A 23,470-nucleotide genomic window follows, 5' to 3' on the forward strand; every position below is an offset into this window, starting at 1 on the left:
TCCCCGTAGATCTGCTTAATCTTCTCATGTAACTCTTTTACCAGCCCGTTCTCGTCTATAAAAGCAACACTAACCAAAGATGGTTGGTATTTGCGGTTGCTGTTTGTTTTCTGTTGGTATCCACCAGGCTTGGCTGAAATTCAGGTAACCAGTAGCTTAGCTATTTCCAGCTTGCTGTGGTCAATGCTGTGGAAATTATTACTGAGATAAATATACTTTTGCAGAGAACGTGATGAGCGCTGGCTGGATTGCCCTGGGCTTTCATCAAACGCTGGCCAGAAAGAAATATGAATGTGAGCGCGTACATAACTCAAATTGTTCTCCCGTCTTAGCGATATGGACTAAAGATGCAATTATGAATCATGACTTATGAGTTGAATTTAGGTCAGCAGAAGCTCGCTAATTCTTTCTCCTCCTAACCACAGCCTGTATCTTTTTCGTCTTTGGAACACTATCCCAACTCCTGGGAGGGATTCAATAAGAATAATGGGACATCTAGTAGGACTAAAATGATTTCACAGTTTGCTAGTACGCTATGAATAAGGAAACCTAGACATCCTTTTTGAGCATAGCAAAGGTTTGTCTTGATTTTTACTCTATTTTTTTTCATGGATCAGTCTTTCAGACTTGGGGATTTGCGATAGGTATTCTCATCTCTCCTGCAAACTGGCAAACAAAAATGCACAAATCTTAAAAGATGAAATTGGAAATGCCAGTGGGGATTTTTCAATGCAATTTTCTCTGTTTTTTTAAAATTAGTCTAGTCAATAAAAAATTCCTCTACACATCCTCAAACTTCACTACTCCCAGGCGGCTATTACTGAAGCCATTACTCATCTCTAAAGTGGAGAAATCTAAGGACACAGTCACTGACTGTAATCACTTTAGGAAGAAAAAAAAACCTTGGAGAGCTGATGGCATGTCTGAGTTATAGGAAGAACCCCAGAAGATGATACATGTGCTGTAGTGGAAGAGATTAAATTGATTAATGAAATTGATTTTTTAAATCTATTAATGTAGAGAAAAATTGGAGGGTAAAGAAGAACTGATTTTAATGAACTCCGTTCTTAAATTATCTTTTTATTTGCAATTTAACATTTTTTGCGATGCTGAGAGATTCAGTGGAACCCAAGGAGCAGGGAAGAATATACTTAGAGAAGAGAGGTTTATATTCTGATTGGAAATTTAAATCTTTTAAATTTCAAAGGATTTAAAAGATAAACAGTAAATGCCAGAAAACAGACTTATCAGAAGAAGTAGACTAGATAGGTGTAACTTGTTGGTTCTCTTTCCACCCCTTCAAATCCATGCTCTGGACTCCTGGATAAGTTCTTGGGCCAGTTCTATAGCCTTCATTACTTCTTTTAAGGCCAGGAACCATCTTGCCAATACTTAAAAAAAAAATTCCATCTTCTGAGTAGTATAAAAACTCCAGATTTGTATCCAGTTAATATTTGAGCCCGACCCCACTCCCCCTGCAGTTTGAGGTCGGGCTCCTCTTCAGTTAGCTGGCTCCTTTCTCACGCCCCCCAGGGTCTAGGGTCCAGCCCAGACCCAAGATGACTGGGGGATGGGCACATCTGATGGAGTTGGTGCAGCCGCCTTGTGGCATCAGGACTTTTGTAGCGGTTGCACAATTGCTGCTTCTTTCTCTTCTGAGGCCCTTTTGTAGCTTTCTTGGAGAGCACCAGGCTGGAAGCGTCCAACTTCAGTTCCCTTGACTTGGCTTTACCACCTGTACTGGCTGCTCCCTTCTGGCTGACCCCAGACCTCCCCCCTCCCCTCCCCCTCCAGCTGCATGGGCCTCCTACCTCCCCCAGCTCCTGGGTTTCTGATCTCTGCTCAGTCATTTGCCTTTCCGGCCAGAATTCCTTTCTGATGGCTGGCAGCTGGCTCATTTCCCCCTCTGCTCTTCACTATCACTAGGCAGATATGACCCTCACTACATCCAGGGGGTACTCACAAACTTCTGAGTAGTTCCTTACAGCCCTCATTTGACTCCTGATGGGCAAGACCTCCCATCCCTTTCTCCCTGATGGTTTTCTCCAAATGAATTCTTTACCTTCCCTATCAGTGTGGAGGTATGGGGTGGGCTAAAGCTGAAAAGGTTTCCCAGTTTTTTGGTGGATCCTCATAGTTGGTCCAGCACTTCACTTCAGGATGAGAAAATAGTGGCATCCTCTGAATTAGCTTCCTTTGGGACCTCTGCTAAAATGGAGACAGAGGGGATCCCGTTTTCATATCCTCAAATAATTAAAGTGGGCTTCAGGTATTTTCTTTCTTTCTTTGGATTGTTTCCTTTAAACCTGTATTTTATCCCCATGATTTCCTTTGACCTGGACAATCTGGGGTCCCAGAGAGAGTGCATGAGGACCACCAATATTGGTGGTGGCTTGCTGGAGCCCTTCCCACAGACTCTGGGCAGCGAGGGAAGGATCCACAGATGGCGGGTGTGCCCACACCGGCTCCCATCCAGTCCCGCCTGCTGGGGAGCAGGGCTCTTGTCTGGCAGGACTTGGGAAGCTACCCAGAACCATTCCTTCTGCCCACTGAAGCACAGCATAATGGCGTTGGAAGACGAATGCTTCAGTAAGCAGTAAACGCTGATTTCTGGCTACGTTAATTTTTCATTTTACGGTCTTTGTGGCCATTCGAGGTGATAAGATTAAGCTGTAAAACCAGATTACCATTCTCCTTTTAATAACCGAATATAAAAGCAGCACTGTTCTCCCTAAGTGCTACACTGGCTTCCCACCTCTCTTGATATGTTATCTATCCGGAAGACAACAGCAGAGTTAAAAGCATAAGAGAAGTGTTAAAACTAAACGGAACTGGCGAGAGAGCTTATGAATAATTAAATCCATCTAGACATGCTCGTAAGAGATCGTTCGCTTGGCCTTGGAATCCATACGCTAGTGAGTAACAAAGAATACAGTTGCTGTACGAGCTCCCAGGAAGCTTCAGCTCTTCACAGGAAGGATGCTCAGTGAGAAGGGAAAAGCAGAAAACTGCCCACACAAATTCTTTGTTCAAAACAATTTAGTTTTATCCCATAGTTTCAACATGTCAGTAACACAATCTGTTATGTTGCAATTGAATTTTGGAAAGTTCTCAAGAAATTTTAAGTCTTAGTCATTATTTCCTGAAGTTCTACTAAATTAGTAACATTGCAGGCTAATGACTCAGTTTTGTTCTTATATCATTGTTCATAGTCTTAATGCACATAGATCGTGCCCTGTTATATAACATTTAACGTAGGAACATTCACAAGGGACACTTGTGGTTCTAATTCTATATCATTGTTGCTTACTACTTTAAAATGGGAAAGTGGGAGGCTTCATACGATTTCTGTAATTAATTTTAAAACAGCATTTTATAAAATGCTGTTTGGATAAAGATTTTGTTTATATTGGGAAGGGGGGAAAAATCCTAAATGTCTTTTACTCAGAGAGATTTTCATTTTCCAGTTTTATCATTAGGCTACACACAATCACAGTTACTCAGCCAACACTGAGACTCTCTTGCAACGCTGCCCCACCAGAATATTCCAGTTAAAGGACGTGAGATCTAGTGGAGAGTGTTGTTGTTAGAGCTTTGCTAGATCATAACCTTTCCCACATACACCTCACCCCCCTCCACACACACAGGCTCACTCCATCACCAGTTCCGAACAGAATTGGCATCTAACTGCTGCTTTCCGGCTTGGCCTTCATCACCTTGGTCCAACCCCCCCTCATGTCTCACTGGGACTAGATTGGTGTCAGGTGCCTCCTACATAGAGCAGCTAGAAGAATCCTGTATTTCTTCCTCCTTAAAATCCCTCAGAAGCTGCTCACCGGGAAGAAAATCCCAGCTCAGAGACCTTGCCTGATCCAGCCCTGCCCCCTGCCACCTCATCTCTTAGCCCCTTGGGCTCTCTGTGTTCTCACTCACACTGCCCTCCACCCAAGCACTTCCCTACCTCAGGGCATTTGCACGTGTTGTTCCTCTGCCTGGAATGCTCTTCCTCCAGATTTTGAACTCATTGGCTCCTCCTTTTCCCTCGGGGTTAATAAAAATATCTCCCCCTTGGAGAAGCCTTTCTAGCCTCCAATCTAGGACCCTCCTCCTTCCCCGAGTTGTTTCAGTCTCCCTCTTTATTCCCTCATCAGATGTCTCCCAATCAGTAATTATCCTATTTGTTTCATTGGATGCCTGCTCTGTGACACCAGGGACAGGGTATTCTTTGTTCATTGCTGAATCCCCAGTATGGAGAACAGTGCAAGTCGTATGGGCTCGAATACAACTTGGAGGGAGTGAATACGTGTAGCTGCTACGTGTATGGATGGATTTTTCCTATGTAAAATTATTGCTGATCCTGCAGGGCTGTGTATCTTGCCATGTCTTAATTCTTTAAAATTGCAGTCATATTTTCTCATCAGTTTAACATAGTTGCAGTCGATCTGCAAAAGCTATATTTCTAGTCCCAAACCTAAGAGCCTATGACCCTCACTTTCACCCTCTTCTTGCAGAGAATCTATGGGCTCTAACCCTAACCCTAACTTAATCATATATATGGGGCTGAAATTCAGCCAGAATGCTGAATTAAAATATTGAAAGACTTCAGTTTGTGGGTAATTAGTGCCTGCCATGACTGTGGCCCCCCAAGGATCCTTCCCTCTTCCTTGGGAGGCCCCTGTGGGCACTGCTGGAGTGGGCCAGAGCATGAGGCCTGGATGACAGCAAGGCGGTGGTGCCCCTGAGAAGGCACTGGGACCCTAGCGAGCAAACACGTGACGCCTGTTTGGCACCCCCATGGCTGTAACCACCTGCTGATGCTTCCTCACAGTCGCCCTCATATGGCTACTTTGGGGAACTGCAGCCTCTTCAGTGGTATCATTTCTATTAATGCCTCTTGGCATGTATACCATTTCTGTTTAATACTCTCGTGTTACTTAATCTTTTACCTGCACCCTAAAATGGGAATGTCCTATTTTACCCAAATATTTATATCATGTTTTCTTTCATCATTGTGTGAGTAAACTCTCTCAAGTAAAAATACTTGAAGTTCTCATGCTGTAGTTTGAATGTGATCTTTTCAGAAAATAACGTCATCATCATCACTGTTACTCTTGTCAAACTGTAGTAATAATATCTACAGTAATGATTCCCCTACTAGAGTAAGGATGAACTTGATTTTTAAAATCTAGTGGTTTTAAAGTATAAGTTCATTTTTAAGAACTTAGCTGACGTGGTCAACTGAGAATCAGGGGCACTATGAATTGACAGTCAGCTTTCTCTCCACTGCTTTGTTGCGTACTTTTGAGTGTTTGCTGTGATGAATCTGAAATCATTCACTTCCCCAAAAAATAATTTGGGTGGGGAGAGCTGATCTTTAACTTTCACTTATTTGGGCTGGCATATATATTTTTTTAACCTCTCTCTTCCTGGTCTCTCCAAATAACAGAGTACGTTTCCTGATGGGGGGACGTCACGGAGAATTTAAGTTCCTGCCTCCCTCTGGCTATGCCCCTTGCTACGAAGCCTTACTTCCAAAAGAAAAGATGAGATTGGAGCCTGTCAAAGAGTATAAACGTGATGCTGAAGGTGTTCGGGATCTGCTGGGTACCACCCAGTTCCTCTCCCAAGCTTCTTTCATTCCGTGCCCCATAGATACCAGTCAGGTGGGTTTGAGCTGCCAGCAGAAGGCAGCCCGTGGAGATGATGCTGCGTTGTCTTTGAAACATTCTTATCATACATTCTACTGAATTGTCGTGATGTGTGAACGACCATTATGCTTTACGTTTCCACCATACGCGGCAATTGAGCTCTTGAAGGATTTTGCAACCAATGAACATGGTTAAGCACTTGCTACATGCAAGGCACTGTACTAGGTTCTGGGAGGCATAGGCAGACGCGTGACAGTATTCTCTGGGAATGCACAACCAAGCTGAAGAGATAAGAAGCAAATGTGTTATTTTTTTTCAAGTCCAAATGTAATATGCAGAATGATCGTGTACACAAATAAATGCTAGAGACGTTCTTTATGCTAGAATGTTTCTAAAAGTCTGTGTAGAGAGAGTGGCATTCAGTCAGGACCCTTTAATAAACTTAAATGGGGAGGGGCGTCCAGGGGTGAAGTAACAGGAATGGGATGAATGAGGGCCTGGAAGTAGAAGCACAAAATAGGGACAGGTGGCAATGAATATTCTCCTGTGGCTGGATGCTTGGAGGAGGAGCAGGTAGGAGAAGCGTGGGAAGTAAAACTGAAAGCAACAGGGGAGAGCATGGAGACCTCAGAAGGTGCTGGTAAATGGACATTTTCTTTTCTTTTTTTTAAGTCTTTATTGGAGTATAATTGCTTTACAACGTTGTGTTAGTTTCTGGTGTATAACAAAGTGAATCAGCGATACGTACAGACATATCCCCATATCCCCTCCCTCTTGCGTCTCCCTCCCACCCTCCTTATCCCACCCCTCTAGGTGGTCGCAAAGCACCGAGCTGATCTCCCTGTGCCACACGGCTGCTTCCCACTAGCTATCTATTTTACGTTTGGTAGCGTATATAAGTCCATGCCACTCTCTCACTTCGAAATGGACATTTTCTTTCCCTTCCCAGGGTCTCTGTTTTGACAGACACACGTTCACACAGTTATGATGAGGAACATACAACAGCTTTCCAGTGCCTCTGCCATGCCAGTGCTATTCACATCACTATTCTAGATGTTAGAGAAAATAAGTGTAAAGGCACCTTGTCTCTGAGGCACTTGGGATAATAGTTTGTAGGATTATGGCTCTTTTAACCTGTAGATGGTCTCTACAGTATATTTTCCCATAATACCTCTATGGCCCTCTTACATTCAGCTCTGTGTGTGTGGTCATGCATCTGCTTCTTACCTCCTGTAGCTAATGATTGTGAATTCTCATTGTCTAGAAATCACAGTGTCTCTCTGCCTGCTTCACAGAGCCTAGTACAACATCAGGAATGTAGCTGGAGTTGAGAATGTTGATAGGAAACGAGCTAGGAGTTTGTGAGCCAGAGGTAATCCTAGGAATCGGATCATCTGCTTGCTGTGTATTTTAGATAAGAAGTTTGAGGGCCAAAGAACTAAACTAGCTTTTCTGTGGACACGAGGTGGTTAGTGCCCAAGCAGGGAGAGGTTGTACACATGGACATGGTTCCTACTTCTCTGTGCTGCCCTCCTTACCAAGTTATCAGAGACGTAGGTATTACTCAGAAAAGGCTTCCTGGAGGAAGCAAGCCTCAAAGAGAGTTCAAAAGAATGAGGGGAAGTTTTGATGAGGGAGGAAAGAAGTACTGGACCAGAGTGAGAAGAGTTTCTAAACATACAGAATAGAAGATGTGAAAATCAAAGAGTGGAGATAAATCAACAAGCCAGATGAACTTTGATGTCTGGACCCAAAGCTGAATATGTATAGACCCTGGAATGAGGGAAATGTTGCTGGGAATCAAATAATAAGGAAGTTCTCATTGGAAAGGTGCAATTTATTATTTTGAATGAGACTTTGTAATTTTTTAGAATCTATCAGTCTGTGAAATTATTGTCTAAAGAGAAGTTAAATACAAGATACAGTCAACTCCATCCTGCTTGGGGCACATTAACCAGTTTGCAGATAAAATGTTGTTGACTAGATCCCTATCCTTCAGTGCTACCTGTGTCCAGTGCTTGAAGCACCCCCAGGCCCTTGCTAAGCGCTGCGGGGGAGGAGCCCAGCTCCTAGCAGCCTTCCCTGGGGACGTCAGTCTCAGGCCCCAGACACCCAGGAGGCAGTTACCAAGCCAATATTACTCTATCCCAGCTAGTCACCAATTGAGGTCACTGAAATTATGATGTAGGATTGTTTGTGGAGGCTTCTTTCCACATTTCCCCCTTTTGCTGAAGCAAGTGGTTCCTTCACATGGAAATCCCCCTTCAGGCTGTGATTAATTTAAACAGATTAAATTAGTTAACCAATAAAACTCAAATACAGTTGTCATTTGTTTACTAATAATTTTCCCCACTTTGCTCCCTATCAAAACATTATGCTGCGTAACTTTGACTTTTCAATAATAAGTTGGTTTTTTTTAAAGATTGTCTTTAGTTGAAAGGCCAATAGTGGTTATGACACATAGTTAAAATATTTTATTGCTACTTTTCTCTGTGGTCTCCTTATACATCACTGATTTAATATACTTTTTCTACAAAAAAAAAAAATACATTTTTTTCCATGAGCTCCCCTCCTTGAAAATAATTGGGATTTTTGCAAGTAGTGGAAACACTAATAATCATTATAATAGAGCTAGAATTGTAGGAGCCAGGGAGGTGATACAGAAGGGAAACAGGTCAAGTGTGCAGGCCCTCCTAAAGCAGGGGGCCATTTCTTAGCCCCAGCTGACTAGTTGCCAGGCAAAAGTGTGGGGCCAATGTTAGCAATCTTTCAACTGGTCAACGGAAATTAGAAATCTGGATTTTTATATGAAATCTCCTATTTCTTAGGAGCTATCAACTAATAAATGAAAATGGCAATAATTAATTGTTTATTGTTATAATTGTAGTAGTAGTAAATTAAAGAAAGGGGAAAAAAAGAGAAATTTGAGTCCCCAGTTTGTGACCTTTGTGGAGAGACATGAGCAAGATACCAGGAAAACACAGAGAAACTTTTCCTGAAGGTACCTGGGGAAGACCTCCAAAAGGTAGTGAGGCATTTGAGCTAACTCCAGAAGGATAAATACTGAGGGAGTTTGTATTAAGACCAGAGCTGGACAGCAGTTAAAGGGGTAAAGACAGATTTTTGCTTAGAAGTTATTGCAGTAGGGGAAAAGGAACTCCACTATAGAGCTGGGGTCAGTTCTGAATACAACACAAACAACTGGGGATTTACAGCCAAGGAGCAGGTTTGGGGTGCAGGTGGGGTGGGCGTGTCAGTGACGGAAAAGTACTAAGAGGAACATCACGGGTTGGGATGGATTCTTGCTAAACTGATCTAACAGGATTCTTACTGAGGGCAGGTCAGATAGATCTGATATCACCTGGGGGAGGATGGGGGATGAATAAGTTTGATCAGACATGGAGGATGATCACATATTCAAGGGTGTAGATTGTCACTAACTAATTTAGCAAGATTCTAGCTAGAACTGGGATCTTGAGGACAAGGCCCAAGGATCGAGCCTAGTCAGAAATGGCTCAGATGCAACCATCTAGAGCTTGGTCCAAGGAGAAAGTCTTTGTCATTTGCCATGTAGCATGGGGGTAGGAAGTATACATATGATGTGTATCATGGGGAGTACTAATAAGAATTAAGGTTCTGTGTGCAAGGGCACAGAACTGAGCGACAGTGTGACCTTTGGGGAGAATGTCAGGAGCTTTGAAAGGATGTGTTTGGGAGGACCGTGACAAGAGGACTGAAGAATGGCACTATATGCTTGGTTAATACATCTAGTCTGTGTCTTGGGAGTGTCAAGGGGCACTTGGATGTACTCAGGAGGAGAGTGTTTTGATGTGGTTGTGTTGTCGTGAGCTCATCACTCTGGCCACAGTGTGAAGAATAGATTGGCGGGGAGTTGGGGAGACCAATTGTAAAGCTCTTGCGATGGTCCGGGTAGAAAAATAACGAGGTTGAGTGACGTAGAGGAGGGGAACCTTCAGAAAGATGATTAGGAAATAAACATGTTGGATTTTGTGACTCATTAGGTGTTGTTGGTGGGGGATGTAATGCCAAGAGAAAAGACACTAAGATGACTTTATGGTGGGGTCATTCAACGAAAAGAGAAAATACAAATAAGACAAGAAAAAGGTTTTGAAGGAAAAATAATGAATTCAGCTTTGAACAACATGCTGAGTTCACTTTGGTGGGAAAAGCCTGCAGGTAGTTGGAATAGTAGGTCTGAACTTCAGGAGAGACCATGGCTGGAGGCTGGATGGTCAGGAGTGACCATCTACAAGTGGATGAGATCTCCCAAGGAGAGAGTATAGAGGAAGGGGAGATACGGTCCAGGGGAAGCCAAGAGAGGAAGGAATCTCTAGAAGTAGCCCCTCCTGGGTGATGTGTAGAGAATTCAACTGGGGCCCACGATCTGTCTAGATTTTATGACAGATTTCAGAACGGTTGATTCTTGCAGTTCTCACTTCTCACTTCTTCCTTTTCCTTTTAGGTTGTTTTACCACCTCACCTAGAGAAGATCCGAGACAGGCTGGCTGAAAACATCCACGAGCTTTGGGGAATGAATAAAATAGAGCTTGGCTGGACTTTTGGCAAGGTATGTATTTGAGTGGCCGGGCCAGGGTGGAGGGTTGGGTTGCCTTGTTACCTGGAAGCGTTCTTCAAAGACTCAAATGAGAAACAAACCTCACAAGCCCAAACCCACTGGTTCTTACTGACTCCCATCCAGCTCTCACTGAGTATAGCAGCCTTGCTTGGGAGTTTGTTGAACTGCAGTCAGGAGTGTTGGGGAGACCAGCACTGCACAGACAGACCCAGGAGCCTGTCTCCTTCTTACTCCCAGATGCTGGTCTTTTTCTTCAGGGAATATCGAATGTGGTCAACCCTTAGCTCCTCCTTCAGAGCCTCACATCTCCCTTTCTCTTCAGAAAAAGCTGTTCTCTCTGCATGGCTGGTGAAAAGAGGCTGATTCATTGTTGTGAGTCAGAATTTGTTTAGTGTGGTTTTCAGATGCATCACTAAGATTAATGGACACGCAGAGGAGGTTAAGGAATCTCTTTCACTAGAAAACATTTTTCAAAGAGGATGTAAATTGATTTTGTTCTGTGACTTGTATAAGGTCATGTCTGAGGGCAGAAGGATCTGTGATTCTGAAGCTCCCTACGACCCTGCCACTCTCAGATTATGCACATTCCAGCTTAGTTACTGAAAGCGTCCCTGCACTCTAGCACTTATATATTGATATAGCTCCCATAAATATCCTCCTTATATATGACCACCTCTTATGCTCTTTTAACACCACAGACCTCTCCTTTGAGAACGAATTACAATTGCAATTGTAAATTTATTTCTATGATGATTGTATTACTACTGCATGAGACTGTATCCTTCATGGGGCTGGGGCTACCCCAGCTCACCATTGAACTCCTAAGGTCTAGCTCACTGCCCACCACATAGTAGACATTCGACAAATGTTTGTGGAATGAATGAATGAATTAGTTAATGTCTGGATCTACACCGTCCAATACAGTAGCTATGGGCCACACGTGGCTACTGAGCATTTAAAATGTGACTAGTCTGAGTTGAGACGTGCTGTAAGCGTAAAATACACATTGGATTTTCAAGACTTTCTATGAAAAACTAATATAAAGTAGCTCAGAAATAATTTCTTATATTAATTACTTGTTAAAATGGTAAGGTTCCAGGTGTATTGGGTTCAGTAAAATACATTATTAAAATTCATTTCACCTGGTTTTTTCGTTTGTTTTGTTTTGTTTTTGTTTTTTGTTTTCTTGCTTTTCTCATATGGCTACTAGGAAATTTGAAATTACAAATGTGGTTCACGTTGGTGGCTGACTTTGTGCTTCTATTGGACAGTGCTGGCCCAGATTCTGTATTCCTTTATGTTCTGAAGAATGCTGCCCTGCAGTGGCACTGTGGTTCCATGAGTTTTGGACAGGCAGGAGCATGACTACCACGCATAAAATGGCTTCTCTAGGAAAGTATGTTCTGAATGCAGACACTTGACTAGAAGCAGAACACAAGCCACTGGCAGCCTGGGGACGGCGTGTATCATTTATTAGAGGGAAGATCGTCTATTTGCCTATCAGCAAATAACTGTCTTTGTCTTGCCTGATATGAATTACCTGGGCCATGTTTCCAAAGCGTGTCTTTTCTGTTTCCCAAGGCAGTGCCAGTTGTCAAAACTTAAATTATATTCTTTCTTATGTTGTCACCTAGATACGGGATGACAACAAAAGACAACACCCCTGCCTTGTTGAGTTTTCAAAGCTACCTGAAACTGAGAAGAATTATAACCTACAAATGTCAACTGAAACCTTAAAGTGAGTGTTTAATTGAATTGAATTTGGACTAAACAGTGAGTGGATGATTTAATGTCTTATAACTAAACTACAAACCTGTTGTCTCTCGAAAACATGATACATTCTGACAGATTAGCCAGGATGGGGATTATTCATGCCACGAAAGGGTTCAGCATCGTGAATAACACATCTACTATTGTTATTTAGCATATATAGTTCTTTAGAGACCATTTGCTATTTGCCAGGGACAGGAAAAAGGTAGGCAGAAAAAAAAGAAGAGAAACTTAGAATCAAAGGACCAAGTGCCTCTTCTAGTTCATGTATAATCAAGGAAAGAAGATAAGATATATAGTAGGTTCTAGGTCATACTGAAATTGGACAACTTAACCTCTCTAAGTCTCCATTTTCTCATCTACAACATGAGGATAGTAATAGTTCTTATCTCTATATAATTGTTGTAATGGTTCGATGAGATGATAAATATTTTTTTAAAAAGATAAGGCATTTCTAAAAATGAATGGGAAAACATGGTTTAATTCACAAAAATTCCATTTAAAAGTAACTTTTAGCTTCTCTGTGATCCCACCTGTAGTTTAAACCCTGATTCAGATCTTCATTTTTTTAGCCCCATTTTCTATCTCCCTTCTCGAATTCCCTTTGTGCTGGTTACCTGTGCTTCTCTGCATTGTATTTCTCTGTCTGATAGTTGGTGCAGAACTTTTTAACACTGTGGTCTTGCTGGCATAATGATGCTCTGTCAGCTTGCTTTGTCTCATAGGCTCCCCGTATGTGATGTCTTCCATCACACTGACCCTTCTTGAGGATGTGGCTTTGGTACCTCATGGTGTCCAACACAGCTCAAGACACTTCGTACAGGGAGCACATGGGAAATACTTGCTGACCTCTGGGTTCTCCCAAAGGGGCTATTAACTAACTTTTTGTTGCATTCTTGCTACCGTCTAAATCACGAGTTGGCAAACTAAGGTCCACAGGCCAATCTAACCAGCCACTTACTTTGGTAAAAAAGTTTATTGTAACAAAGCCAAGCTCGTCACTTTGTGTATTTTCTATGGCTGTTTTCGCTCTGTAATGGCAGAGGTGAGTAGTTGTAGCAGAGACATAAAGACCACAAAGCCTGAAACGTTTCCTCTCTCGCCCTTTACAGAAAAAGTCTGGTAACCTCTGGTCTAAGTGAATGAATATTGTATGTTTTTATCACACAGGTTAGGGTTCTCACTGTCCTTCACCTTGCAGCTGACCCTTGTTTCCTCTCTCTGTTACGTCACAGAACCCTCCTGGCCCTGGGGTGCCACATCGCTCATGTTAACCCAGCTGCTGAAGAGGATCTCAGGAAGGTCAAGTTGCCCAAAAAGTAGGTGATCATTTAATGGTCAGAGACTTTAATGCTTCAGTCTGAATTTTTTAACTGGGAGGACAGGAGGCCCACGCACAGAGGCAGGTGATGGCCCCAGATACTTCTAGCACCAGCTCAGGATGTCTCCACCAGGTACCTAGACTGCCCTGAAACCCCCAGACGGAAACCGGCTGGAGTATTTTCAGTGCTTCTGCCTGGACCTATACTACGATCGACTATGGTTAGTTTTGAGCCAGATGTGGCACTCAGATGGATACGCCATGTTGGTCTGTAAGAATAGCAGTTGGCACGGGAGCTTGAAGATCGTCGGTAGCCACAGCAAAGATTCAGTCCTCTGTCACTGGGCCAACCTTGCAAGTCCCTTGTGGAAATGTGCGTCACTGCCAAGATTTAATTTGGCCCCTAAATCTGCATGTGTCCTCTCCCTCTCGCCCGTGCATTCACCGAGCCATGTGTTCTCACACATTCAGATGCGAGCCCACGGGCGCATCCCCTGGCCCACTTGCTCACCCGCACATGTGCCAGCCTCGGGTGCGCACGCATTCACACCCAGGTGCCGTAATGACTTATGAGCCAAGGCAGTGCCGGCTCTTAATCAAATGCTTATCTTCCCCTTCCTCCCTGTGAAACTCCCAAGCTGCCAGGCTCCACTCTCAGAGGCAGCTCCTGGTGCCAAGAGCAGCTCATCTGAGAGGCAGCAGCTGGGAGGTGGCTGGGGGCGGTGCTCAGCAAGCAACACATGTTGACTCTGCCCAAAGTCAGGCATCCCTAGAAGGTGGACGAGGGGCAATATCACGCCTACAGTCAACCTTGTATCTCACGCTGCTCACGGGTTCTTGGGTCGAGTAGCGCTGGTCTGCAGGTCATCACATTTGGGCTCTGGCCCTGATCTGGGCAGTCCGTGGCCTTGGGGCCCTGGATGCCTCTGGACTCGCATTCCCACATGACTGTGGTCAGTTACTCTCCTGTGAGTCACTCCACACAGGGCCCTGCTCCTCTCCACTCACACGATGCGTCTACCTGGACTCACACTGAGCTTTTCCCGTCTTCACGTTATCTATCAAATTATCTGTCGAATTACAGACATTTGTGACTCCTGGACTGGACAGCAAACCATGAAGATCATTCAAGCTCACAAACTCTCTCATGTTATGATTTTTTAAACTTCTCAAAATGAAGGTTTAGCTTTCTAAGACTGAGTGATCATTCTTTGCTGATTTGTAAGAAACCGTTTGGCTCAAGGTCCTGTCCGTGCCACTGTGGTCATAAGCTTTTGTGCTTTTGAAGCGAGACCAAGGAGCTTCGGGTGATGTTACATTACACTGAATGTGCCCATCGTTTGTAGGGCAGAGTAGTTTTCTTAGGAATAAGGGTGGATTTGCACAGACCATCCACTTTCTCCAACGGTCGCCTTAATCTGTGACACGCATTGGCAAAAAGGATGGTGGATGGGGGTCTTCTACTAAAGACTTGAGATAGAGCTGAGCTGTCCATTCTGCCAAAGATAGAATCTGTGACTGTAGCCTTGTTTTCCTAGTGTTCTGACCCTGTGCTATTGGTCTAAAATCTGGAATGGGGGAGCCGTACAGTTCTGTTCAAAATATGTATTTTCCACTTACTTGTAGCTACATGATGTCCAATGGCTATAAGCCAGCCCCTTTGGATTTGTCTGATGTGAAGCTGTTACCTCCTCAAGAAATGTTAGTGGATAAGCTTGCAGAAAATGCACACAATGTTTGGGCAAAAGACAGAATAAGACAAGGATGGACCTATGGCATTCAACAGGTGAGACGTGCTGGGTCAGGCCTGCTGGAGAAGCCAGGAGATGTGATCATGCATTAAAATGCCATTTTGCTTTGGTGGGTATTAGACTGGAAGGTGGAGGTTGCCCTTGCACTCTGTTCCTCATGCCTCAGCACCTTCCTTGTTTATAGAATCATGGGGCTGGATGGAATTTGTAATGGTCACATTGATATTAACTCCAGGCATAATTCCAGTTTTTCAGCAATGGGTAGGCTTACCTTTCCTTTGTTGGTCGGGTTCACTTGTGATCATGTTGCCCTGTGTATATGGCCACTGGCCGCATCTTCTCTCATTCCCGTCTTGTTGCTTGCCTCACGGAGTGCTGAGTTTTCGTGCACTCTCCGAGGCCAAGGTAAGGCTCGCATAAATCAATGTCACAGCTCAGCAGTATTTCTGGGACGGTCCCAAGTATCTACCACTGAAGGGGAAGCTAGCCCAGGAGAGAGGCAGACTAGCCCACCAAGAAGCCTGTGCCCCCTTACTTCAGTCCACAGGGCCAAGATTCTTGGGCAGGGTTCTTGGTTTATCCAGAGGCAGCCTGAGAGCCCAGCAAGGGATTAAGTGGAGTTTAGAACCAGGGTTCGGCCCAAACCATCTGGTACACCTCTCACTCTGAAATGCCCCCCTCGTCTCAGTAAGTACCGGGCTCAGGGAAGTTCAAGGATAGCTGTGTGCACACGTGTTCATTCATTCCTGAGCCTCCAAACCTGCACGCGTCTGGAACCAAGAAGACCACAGCTGTGGAAACTGTGGCAGGGAAGGGAGTTGGGGGTTCAAAACAGCAGGTTAGGTTATGGTGACGTGTCACTGCTGTTGTCATTATTGTCTTCTTAGTCCCCATTAAGGAACCGAGGAGGACTGTAATACAAATGTGTGCCTCCTACAATGAAATGGCCCCACTGTGGCTCTGCCACCTTTTCAGATGTTTCTCTGTGAGCAGAGATGTCTATTAAGAACTGTTGGGACTTCCCTGGTGGCTCAGTAGTTAAGAATCCGCCGGCCAATGCAGGCAAAACAGGTTCGAGCCCCGGTCTGGGAAGATCCCACATACCGCAGAGCAACTAAGCCCGTGTGCCACAACTACCAAGCCTGCGCTCTAGAGCCTGCAAGCCGCAGCTACTGAGCCCGCGTGCCACAACTACTGAAGCCCGCGTGCCTAGAGCCCGTGCTCCACAACAAGAGAAGCCACCGCAATGAGAAGCCCATGCACCACAACGAAGAGTAGCCCCCGCTCACCGCAACTAGAGAAAGCCCGCACACAGCAACGAAGACCCAATGCAGCGAAAAATAAATAAATTTTAAAAATAAATTTAAAAAAAGAATCTGTTGTGAGGAGGCCATAACTGTTTGAATCGTGGCATGCTCTTTCGTAAGGGAATAGTTACGCAAACCCCCATCTGCCTTGCCTTGGGAATGGAGGTTTCTAACCAATTTCATGACACTTCATTTTATTCACAGGCTGGCATTATTGAAATGGGTTTTTTACTGCTAGTTTTGAATGTTAGTACAAATTTTCCATTTATACTCATTTAATCTTGAAGCAGCAAATATGTACATTGGTAAATATCAAGGCACTGGGAGAAGAGCTAGCAGACTCACCCGAGGAAACCAGGACCGTTGCTGGGAGTGTGTGAGTGGGACAAGCTGTTTGTAAAGATGATAATGCATTTTCTCAGCATCTCTTTTCTCTGGCTTCACATAGGATTTAAAGAACAAAAGAAATCCCCGTCTGGTGCCCTATGCATTATTGGATGAGCGTACCAAGAAGTCAAATAGGGATAGCCTTCGTGAAGCTGTTCGGACTTTCGTTGGCTATGGCTATAACATTGAGCCATCAGACCAAGAACTAGGTAATCAGCGGAGATTGTTCCCTCTGGCCCCAGTTTACTAAACAGGTCTTCTTCTGGCGGAATGCTAACTTTCAACAGGTCTGACTTGCACTATTAGAAATGCTGGTGGTGCTAAAGAGTGCTAAACTCAATGGTGTATTTTAGAAGTGGGGGGAGGGAGGAGGGGCCGTGTTGATAATAAAGCAGTGTCCCATGGACAGATGTTTCTGTAACGAGCACGTCTATGACATAATCCCACAGGGAGTAAGTTATCCTCCAGCATAGCTGAGCTTTTCAGGATATTTGGTCACAAAACCAAGTTACCTTTATTTCTCTTGTTTTCCAAACATGTGAATAGCGGCTTACTTTGGGGCCAGGTAATGTCATCTCTAACTTGAATTCTAGCACTGATTAAAATCACCAGCTTATGGTTATTTAACATGTCACTGCCATCTCATACCCCAGGGGATACCACAGGCTAGTGGGACAGTAAAACCTGGTTAAGGGGATGGATTTGGAGGAAGACAGACCTGGGTTCAAATCTTCGCTCTCCTTGGTTTATGGGGTCTAAGACCTTGAACAGGTGAAGCTCTCTGAGCCTCAATTTCTTCCAATAATACTGATTTCATAGGATTATTGTGAGGAAACACTGAGATTTAGTTTCTCCTGCAAAGCAATCACTCACTGAATGTGGCTTGTATTGTTATTATGATATGATGACGAGTGATGATTATATTATGAACAGAATACTGTATTGGCTAGTAGCAGATCTGTCATCAGCCTTTGTTGTTGAAAGTCTTTTGAGGCATGCTCCCTAAATATTAAACGTATGTTCTCTCTCTCCCTCCTGCACCCTCTACTCCCTTTTCTTCTCGATAGCCGACCCAGCTGTGGAGAAAGTCAGCATAGACAAGATCCGCTTTTTCCGGGTAGAGCGCTCTTATGCAGTGAGATCTGGAAAGTGGTATTTTGAGTTCGAGGTAGTGACCGGAGGAGACATGCGTGTCGGCTGGGCCAGGCCAGGCTGTCGGCCTGACGTTGAGCTGGGGGCTGATGACCAAGCCTTTGTGTTTGAAGGCAGCAGGGTGAGTCTGGCTGGTGTCCGCATGTCCTCAGTCCGGGTTTTTCTGCTTCAGATATTTCCCCAGAAGTGAAAAGTGCTGAGTATCTGGATCTCTGGCTTCAAAAGGGAGGAGCCACCGCACTGGCTAATTGAGACCATAGAATGATCATCACTTAGTGTTTGTCCCTTCACTCTTTCCTCTGGAGAAAGGGAGGGCTGCACACTCTCGTCCTTTCCATAGCCACCTCCGTATCTGCCTTGCCTCTGAGCCCATGTTCGCCTCTTCAGGGGAGGCTCACAGAACACTGTGCAGCCAGTATGAGGGAAAATCTTACCACTTTGTCTTAGAGAAGTTCGGCTTGTTTTCATAGCTGACTAGGTATTGGGAGACTCAGGCCACCTTTTCTGATGCGCCTTGTATATCTTGGTTTCATTCATCTGTAGATAGACCACTTCTCCCTGTGAGTTGTCCTTGGTAGGAAGGGAAGTGCCTTGTAGAAACCAGGTACCACTGCCCATTAGGAGAAGTTATTCATGGGGTCATTTCTCCAGTAGTACAGGGCCCTCTAGGCTAGGACCTCCATTGCTCTGAGCCCTCGCTCTTGTTTTCTAGGGCCAGCGTTGGCATCAAGGGAGTGGGTATTTTGGACGGACCTGGCAGCCAGGAGATGTGGTTGGATGTATGATTAACCTGGATGATGCTTCAATGATCTTCACGCTGAATGGGGAGTTGCTGATCACCAACAAAGGCTCTGAGCTTGCCTTCGCTGACTACGAGATTGACAATGGTAAATCCACCAGCTTTCCCCCCTTCCACCTCTACGAGATGAAAGGAAATCTAGGGAGCGGGGTGAGATCTTCTACCTCCTCACTTAGGACACACTGACCTTTGCAGATTTGAAACCCTGGTGGTGAAGATGAGGTCTTATGCTATCATTTTTGAAGGATCAAGACAAATAATATTAGGTGATAGTTGATGTGTGCAGTGTAAATCTAAGCCTGAACTTGCCGAGAGGCTGACCAAGGGGCTCTCCTCTAATCCCCTGCCCTGTGCCTTGGCATGTTAAGGTACCTCACGTTTCCCAGTATCACAAAGGAAATGCTAATTGCATGTGGACTAATAACCCTGGCAGGAGAGGAAAGGTGGTGAGTTAAAGAATTATCCTCATATTCTGAATTGAATTGTCAGTCTGAATGTCTGTGTAATTGACCTTGATGCTTTGATGAGAATCACTGAAACACAGAAGTTTGACTTAGCTGTTCCCTTGAATGAAACAGAATTTATTTTGAAAGTCAAGCATGCTATGAAACCCAAGCACACTTGCACTTGTTAATGGCCGTGAATGGACTGCAGTCAGGGCAATGCTTCCGGCTACACAGAGGAGCGATGGGCGCTTCTTATTTCCCATCGACAGAGCTACGTTATGTACCGAGGCTGTTGGCACCAGGAGAAGGGAGTACTGGACTGTGAGTTAGCTGACTCGCTCCTAACAAACCGTGTGGCTCCCAGACGGGCTTGGCTTGACTTCTCTGGGCTTTGCCTCCTATATCTGTACCAGAAAACAGGATGATAGACTGCATAAGTGCCAACATCCTTCTCAGTTGTAAAATTCTATGGCAGTGACTTAATACCAGCTGTGGTCACACCCCTGTGCTTGGTGCCTTGCCACTCTCTGCTGCTTCAGTACAGACGAGAAGGAGGCAGGGAGGTCGAGAGGAAAAGAGGCTGCTCTGGGTCAGGAGGCCTGGTTTCCTGTCCTGCCTCTGCCCTTCCCACCTGTGACATCTCGGGTTGACTTTATTTAATGTCTTTTAATGAAAGACATTTATTTAATGTCTTTTTACCTCGTTTCCCTCTCTGTAAATGATTAGGGTTCCTGGTAGCTTTAAATTTCTGAGACTTTACAAAAAGAAACAGTCCTCCCTCCCCACCCTGAAAGTTAAAAAAGATAAAACTGCACAGGCAAAAGCAGCAGAAATACATGAGTATGTTTTTCTGTTTTTTGTGGGGTTTTTTGCGGTACACGGGCCTCTCACTGTTGTGGCCTCTCCCGTTGCGGAGCACAGGCTCCGGACGTGCAGGCTCAGCGGCCATGGCTCACGGGCCCAGCCGCTCCGCGGCATGTGGAATCTTCCCGGACCAGGGCACGAACCCGTGTCCCCTGCGTCGGCAGGCGGGCTCTCAACCACTGCGCTACCAGGGAAGCCCGAGTATGTATTTTTAATACATATAAAATACTATGTATTTACAATGTGTTTTAGCTTTACAAATCACTTTCACACGTTTTGCAGACATCTATTATCTGCAACATGCATATCCAACTGTACCTTAAAAGAGCTTTAAAGATGGTTCTAAGAGCCACATATCTGGGGTAATAGAAAAGTTGCAAGTCAACGTATTTTCCTAGAAAGACAGGGTGACTGAAGCCAGATGGGGTCATATTTTAATGCCTTCTAAAAAGGTTTAAAATCGAAGTTTTGAAAAATATGCTTTTGGAAACAACTGGGAAAGATGTTGCCAGCAGAAAGAATGGTTTATGCACTGGTTCAGAGGCAAAGAGGGGGAAATCATGTCGGTGGGCATGAGGGCAGTGGAGAAGAGTATCCTCTGGCACTGCTCTTTGGAAACGGATATTTACCAAGTACCCATCACAGGCAGTTTTCTCTTCATGAGGTTGGAGGAAAATGAAGAATTAGAAGATTCAGATTCATCCCCAAGGAGCATAGCTCCCTAGAGCAGGAAGAGTCCAAAGACCAGAGACCTTGTCATGGTTCCCCTGAGTGTGGATTCGGGGAGGTTACTTGTCTGTGAGACTTTGGCTTAACCGAAGGAGGAGACAAGACTCTTGTCTATGTGCAGAGTTCTAAGAATTCTGTAAAGTCTAAAGCCTTGCTACTCAAAGTGTGGTCCAGTTGTTATAAATGCAGACTCTCAGACCCCATGCCTGTCCTACTGATTCAGAAACTGCATTCAGACAAGACAGTCCGGTGGTCCCTACGCACTTGAAGGTATGAAAAGCAGTGGTCTAAAGTATACACAACTGTAAATAGTAGCAAAATTAAGAAATTCATTTTCTAGTTGGAAAAATAAATCAGATGAAAATATGGAAAGGTAACTACCAGTGTGAAGCGGTGGGTTAAAAATGGCAAATGACCAATGCAGGATGAAAATTCTATAAGAATGGGGTTGGAACTGAAGGTTAAATAAAAAGTATGAGCTGTCTACCTCTGAGGAGAAGGGTCTTCTTCTAAGGGGATGTGAGTCGAGTAATAGTGTGGAATCAGGAAACGGCAGGAAAGAGTGACGATACATTTTGGAAGATTTGTGTACGGAATTTACAGAAGATGAAGGTGGAAAGAACAAGAAGGTGCAGATGATAGCCTCAGACATCAAGACTTGGTCTTTTTATTCAAAAAACTTTCTTTATTGTCTAATCTGGGCCCAGCATCCTTGGACTCCACTCTCTATGACATGGGGAGCTGTCGTAGGGTTTGTGCAGAAGAATACTATAAAGAAGAGGGATGTTTTAGGAGAACTCTGTTTTTAGAGATCAGCTGTGCTGTAATGAAAGAGAAGCCTCATAGACCTTTTGTGTACAGAGACATGATTTAACCTCCAGAATAACTGAGTCTATTATTAGCACTCTGTTTTATAATAGAATTGTACTGTACTGTGTTAACACACTGTACTGTAGTATTGTATCGCACTTTAATTACACAGAGACAAGATCATTGGGAGGCTCTTTCAGTTGTGTGATGGCTCAGGAGTCAGAGGAAGGGCAGTTGAGCGGGAGTCTGCATGCTTTTCTTTGATGACCATAACCCAGAGGCCTAGAATCACCATATAGCATCTCTCTATCCTCTGCATAAAGTGGAAAGAGGCAGAAATTCTTGCCTTGAGCTGTTAGGAAAAGCATCTGTTGAAAATAAAACATCTTGTGCATTATAGCCCCATATCAAGCAAAATCCCCTATATGTTTGTGTTCTGGTCACCAGCACCCCAGCCTTGATGCAGGGCATTCACCCCAGAGGGAGTTGTGCTGTGCGAAGTTTTTAGTCCTTTGGGGGAAGGAATGGGGGCAGGCACTACAATTCGTGGCTGGTTTTTTTCCTCTGGGTTATTTATAAGTTGTCATCTCCATCCTCTCCTGTATCATAGATGATCTACTCTTAGCGGCCTCATTAGAATTTTCCTAATCATTGTTCCCTGGCCTGGACCATCACAGCTCACAGTGTTATCGCCAAAAGGCATCTGGAAGCTCAGAAGCTTCCACGGTGAAACCTTTGCTATTAGTGTTCTCTTTTATCCCATTTAAAGGAAAGGAAGAGAACGTTCTGCACATGGTGCCAGACCTCAGAACATGCTGTCTGGAAGAGGCTTCAGTGCTGGTGTCCTGTTCTGCCTGTACCGGGCACTCTCCTGGGGCACCTCCTGCCTTGCTCCAGCTTCAGCGTCTGCAGGGGCAGCCTCCCAGGCTCTTCCTGCCACTGGCCCGTCAGGGTTTAACAGATCCCCCAGCTCTGCTGGCAGCTCTTCCGTAGGCAGCAGATGAAACTTCCTTGCGGGCAGTGTTGCCACCATCTGCGCAGAGACACACTGGTACCCAAGCTTCCCCTGTCATCCTCTCCCTGGATGGGTGCTATGGTAGGGGAACGTGGCCTCTTGTTTCCTGTGTTTTCTACAAGGCTTGTGACCATCTCAGTGCCGTCCCCGAACAACATCTTTGTGAGGCTTAGAGAATTAAAATTAATGGGTAAGACATGAGCTGCTGGATTGAGACTCTCAGAAACAGCCCAGGGGTGGTCTGGGCAGTCATTTAACCACCTCTCCCCAAGATCTGAGTCTTTCCATTACTGGGAGTGATTTGCTCTCATGTCTTTCTTCAGCTTGAAATGGACTAAAAATGGATCCGTGGTTGGGATTGTGTAGATAATTGGTTTCTTTCCAAGCTCCTGAATTATAAAAAGATGACCTCCTGGCTGACTCTCCTCCTAATCACAAAGCCGTATGAGGCCTTGTGATTCGAAGTTTATCAGAACCTGGGGTCCTCTGCAGGATTTAAATGCGTGTGTTCTTGACATACCTTTCCTAGAACAGGAATTCTATGCACATCTAGGTTCCAAGTAAGGCCGTTTGCAAATTTTCTCCTCAAACCTCTTCAATGATGTCAGCATAATTACTTCTACTAGGCCGCATGTAGGGACGGAGTACTGCTTTTCCCCTTTATTTTTCCGTTTTCTTACTTCTCCAGTCTCATTTGAAGCTAGGGATTCATTGAGTTGTGTGCAAAGTGCAAATCCTTGTGTGTGCACGACATTGTTCACAGTAATGCCAGGTGGCCTTACCAAGTGGATCTGTCCATCCAGATCAACTCCAGGGAGCCGTGTGGCCACTTGAAGAAGGCAGCCCCTCTCCTCCAAGGGGCCTGGAGTGCTTT

At 44.6% G+C, this 23,470-nt stretch overlaps 1 protein-coding gene across 2 annotated transcripts in view; it reads left to right on the top strand.

Annotated features, from left to right (window-relative positions):
• RYR3 (ryanodine receptor 3) overlaps window positions 1-23,470 on the top strand; it is a 555,614-nt gene that overhangs the window by 324,320 nt on the left and 207,824 nt on the right. For both annotated transcript variants that reach the window (XM_049705467.1, XM_049705468.1), the window contains exons 20-27: window positions 5,447-5,663; window positions 10,132-10,236; window positions 11,880-11,983; window positions 13,251-13,334; window positions 14,963-15,122; window positions 16,843-16,990; window positions 17,849-18,054; window positions 18,646-18,820. In XM_049705467.1, coding sequence (XP_049561424.1) covers window positions 5,447-5,663; window positions 10,132-10,236; window positions 11,880-11,983; window positions 13,251-13,334; window positions 14,963-15,122; window positions 16,843-16,990; window positions 17,849-18,054; window positions 18,646-18,820 — 1,199 coding nt within the window. The remainder of the gene's footprint in view (window positions 1-5,446; window positions 5,664-10,131; window positions 10,237-11,879; window positions 11,984-13,250; window positions 13,335-14,962; window positions 15,123-16,842; window positions 16,991-17,848; window positions 18,055-18,645; window positions 18,821-23,470) is intronic.

The sequence above is a fragment of the Orcinus orca genome, chromosome 2 (assembly GCF_937001465.1).
Source record: "Orcinus orca chromosome 2, mOrcOrc1.1, whole genome shotgun sequence".
In the NCBI taxonomy this organism is placed as follows: Eukaryota; Metazoa; Chordata; class Mammalia; order Artiodactyla; family Delphinidae; genus Orcinus; species Orcinus orca.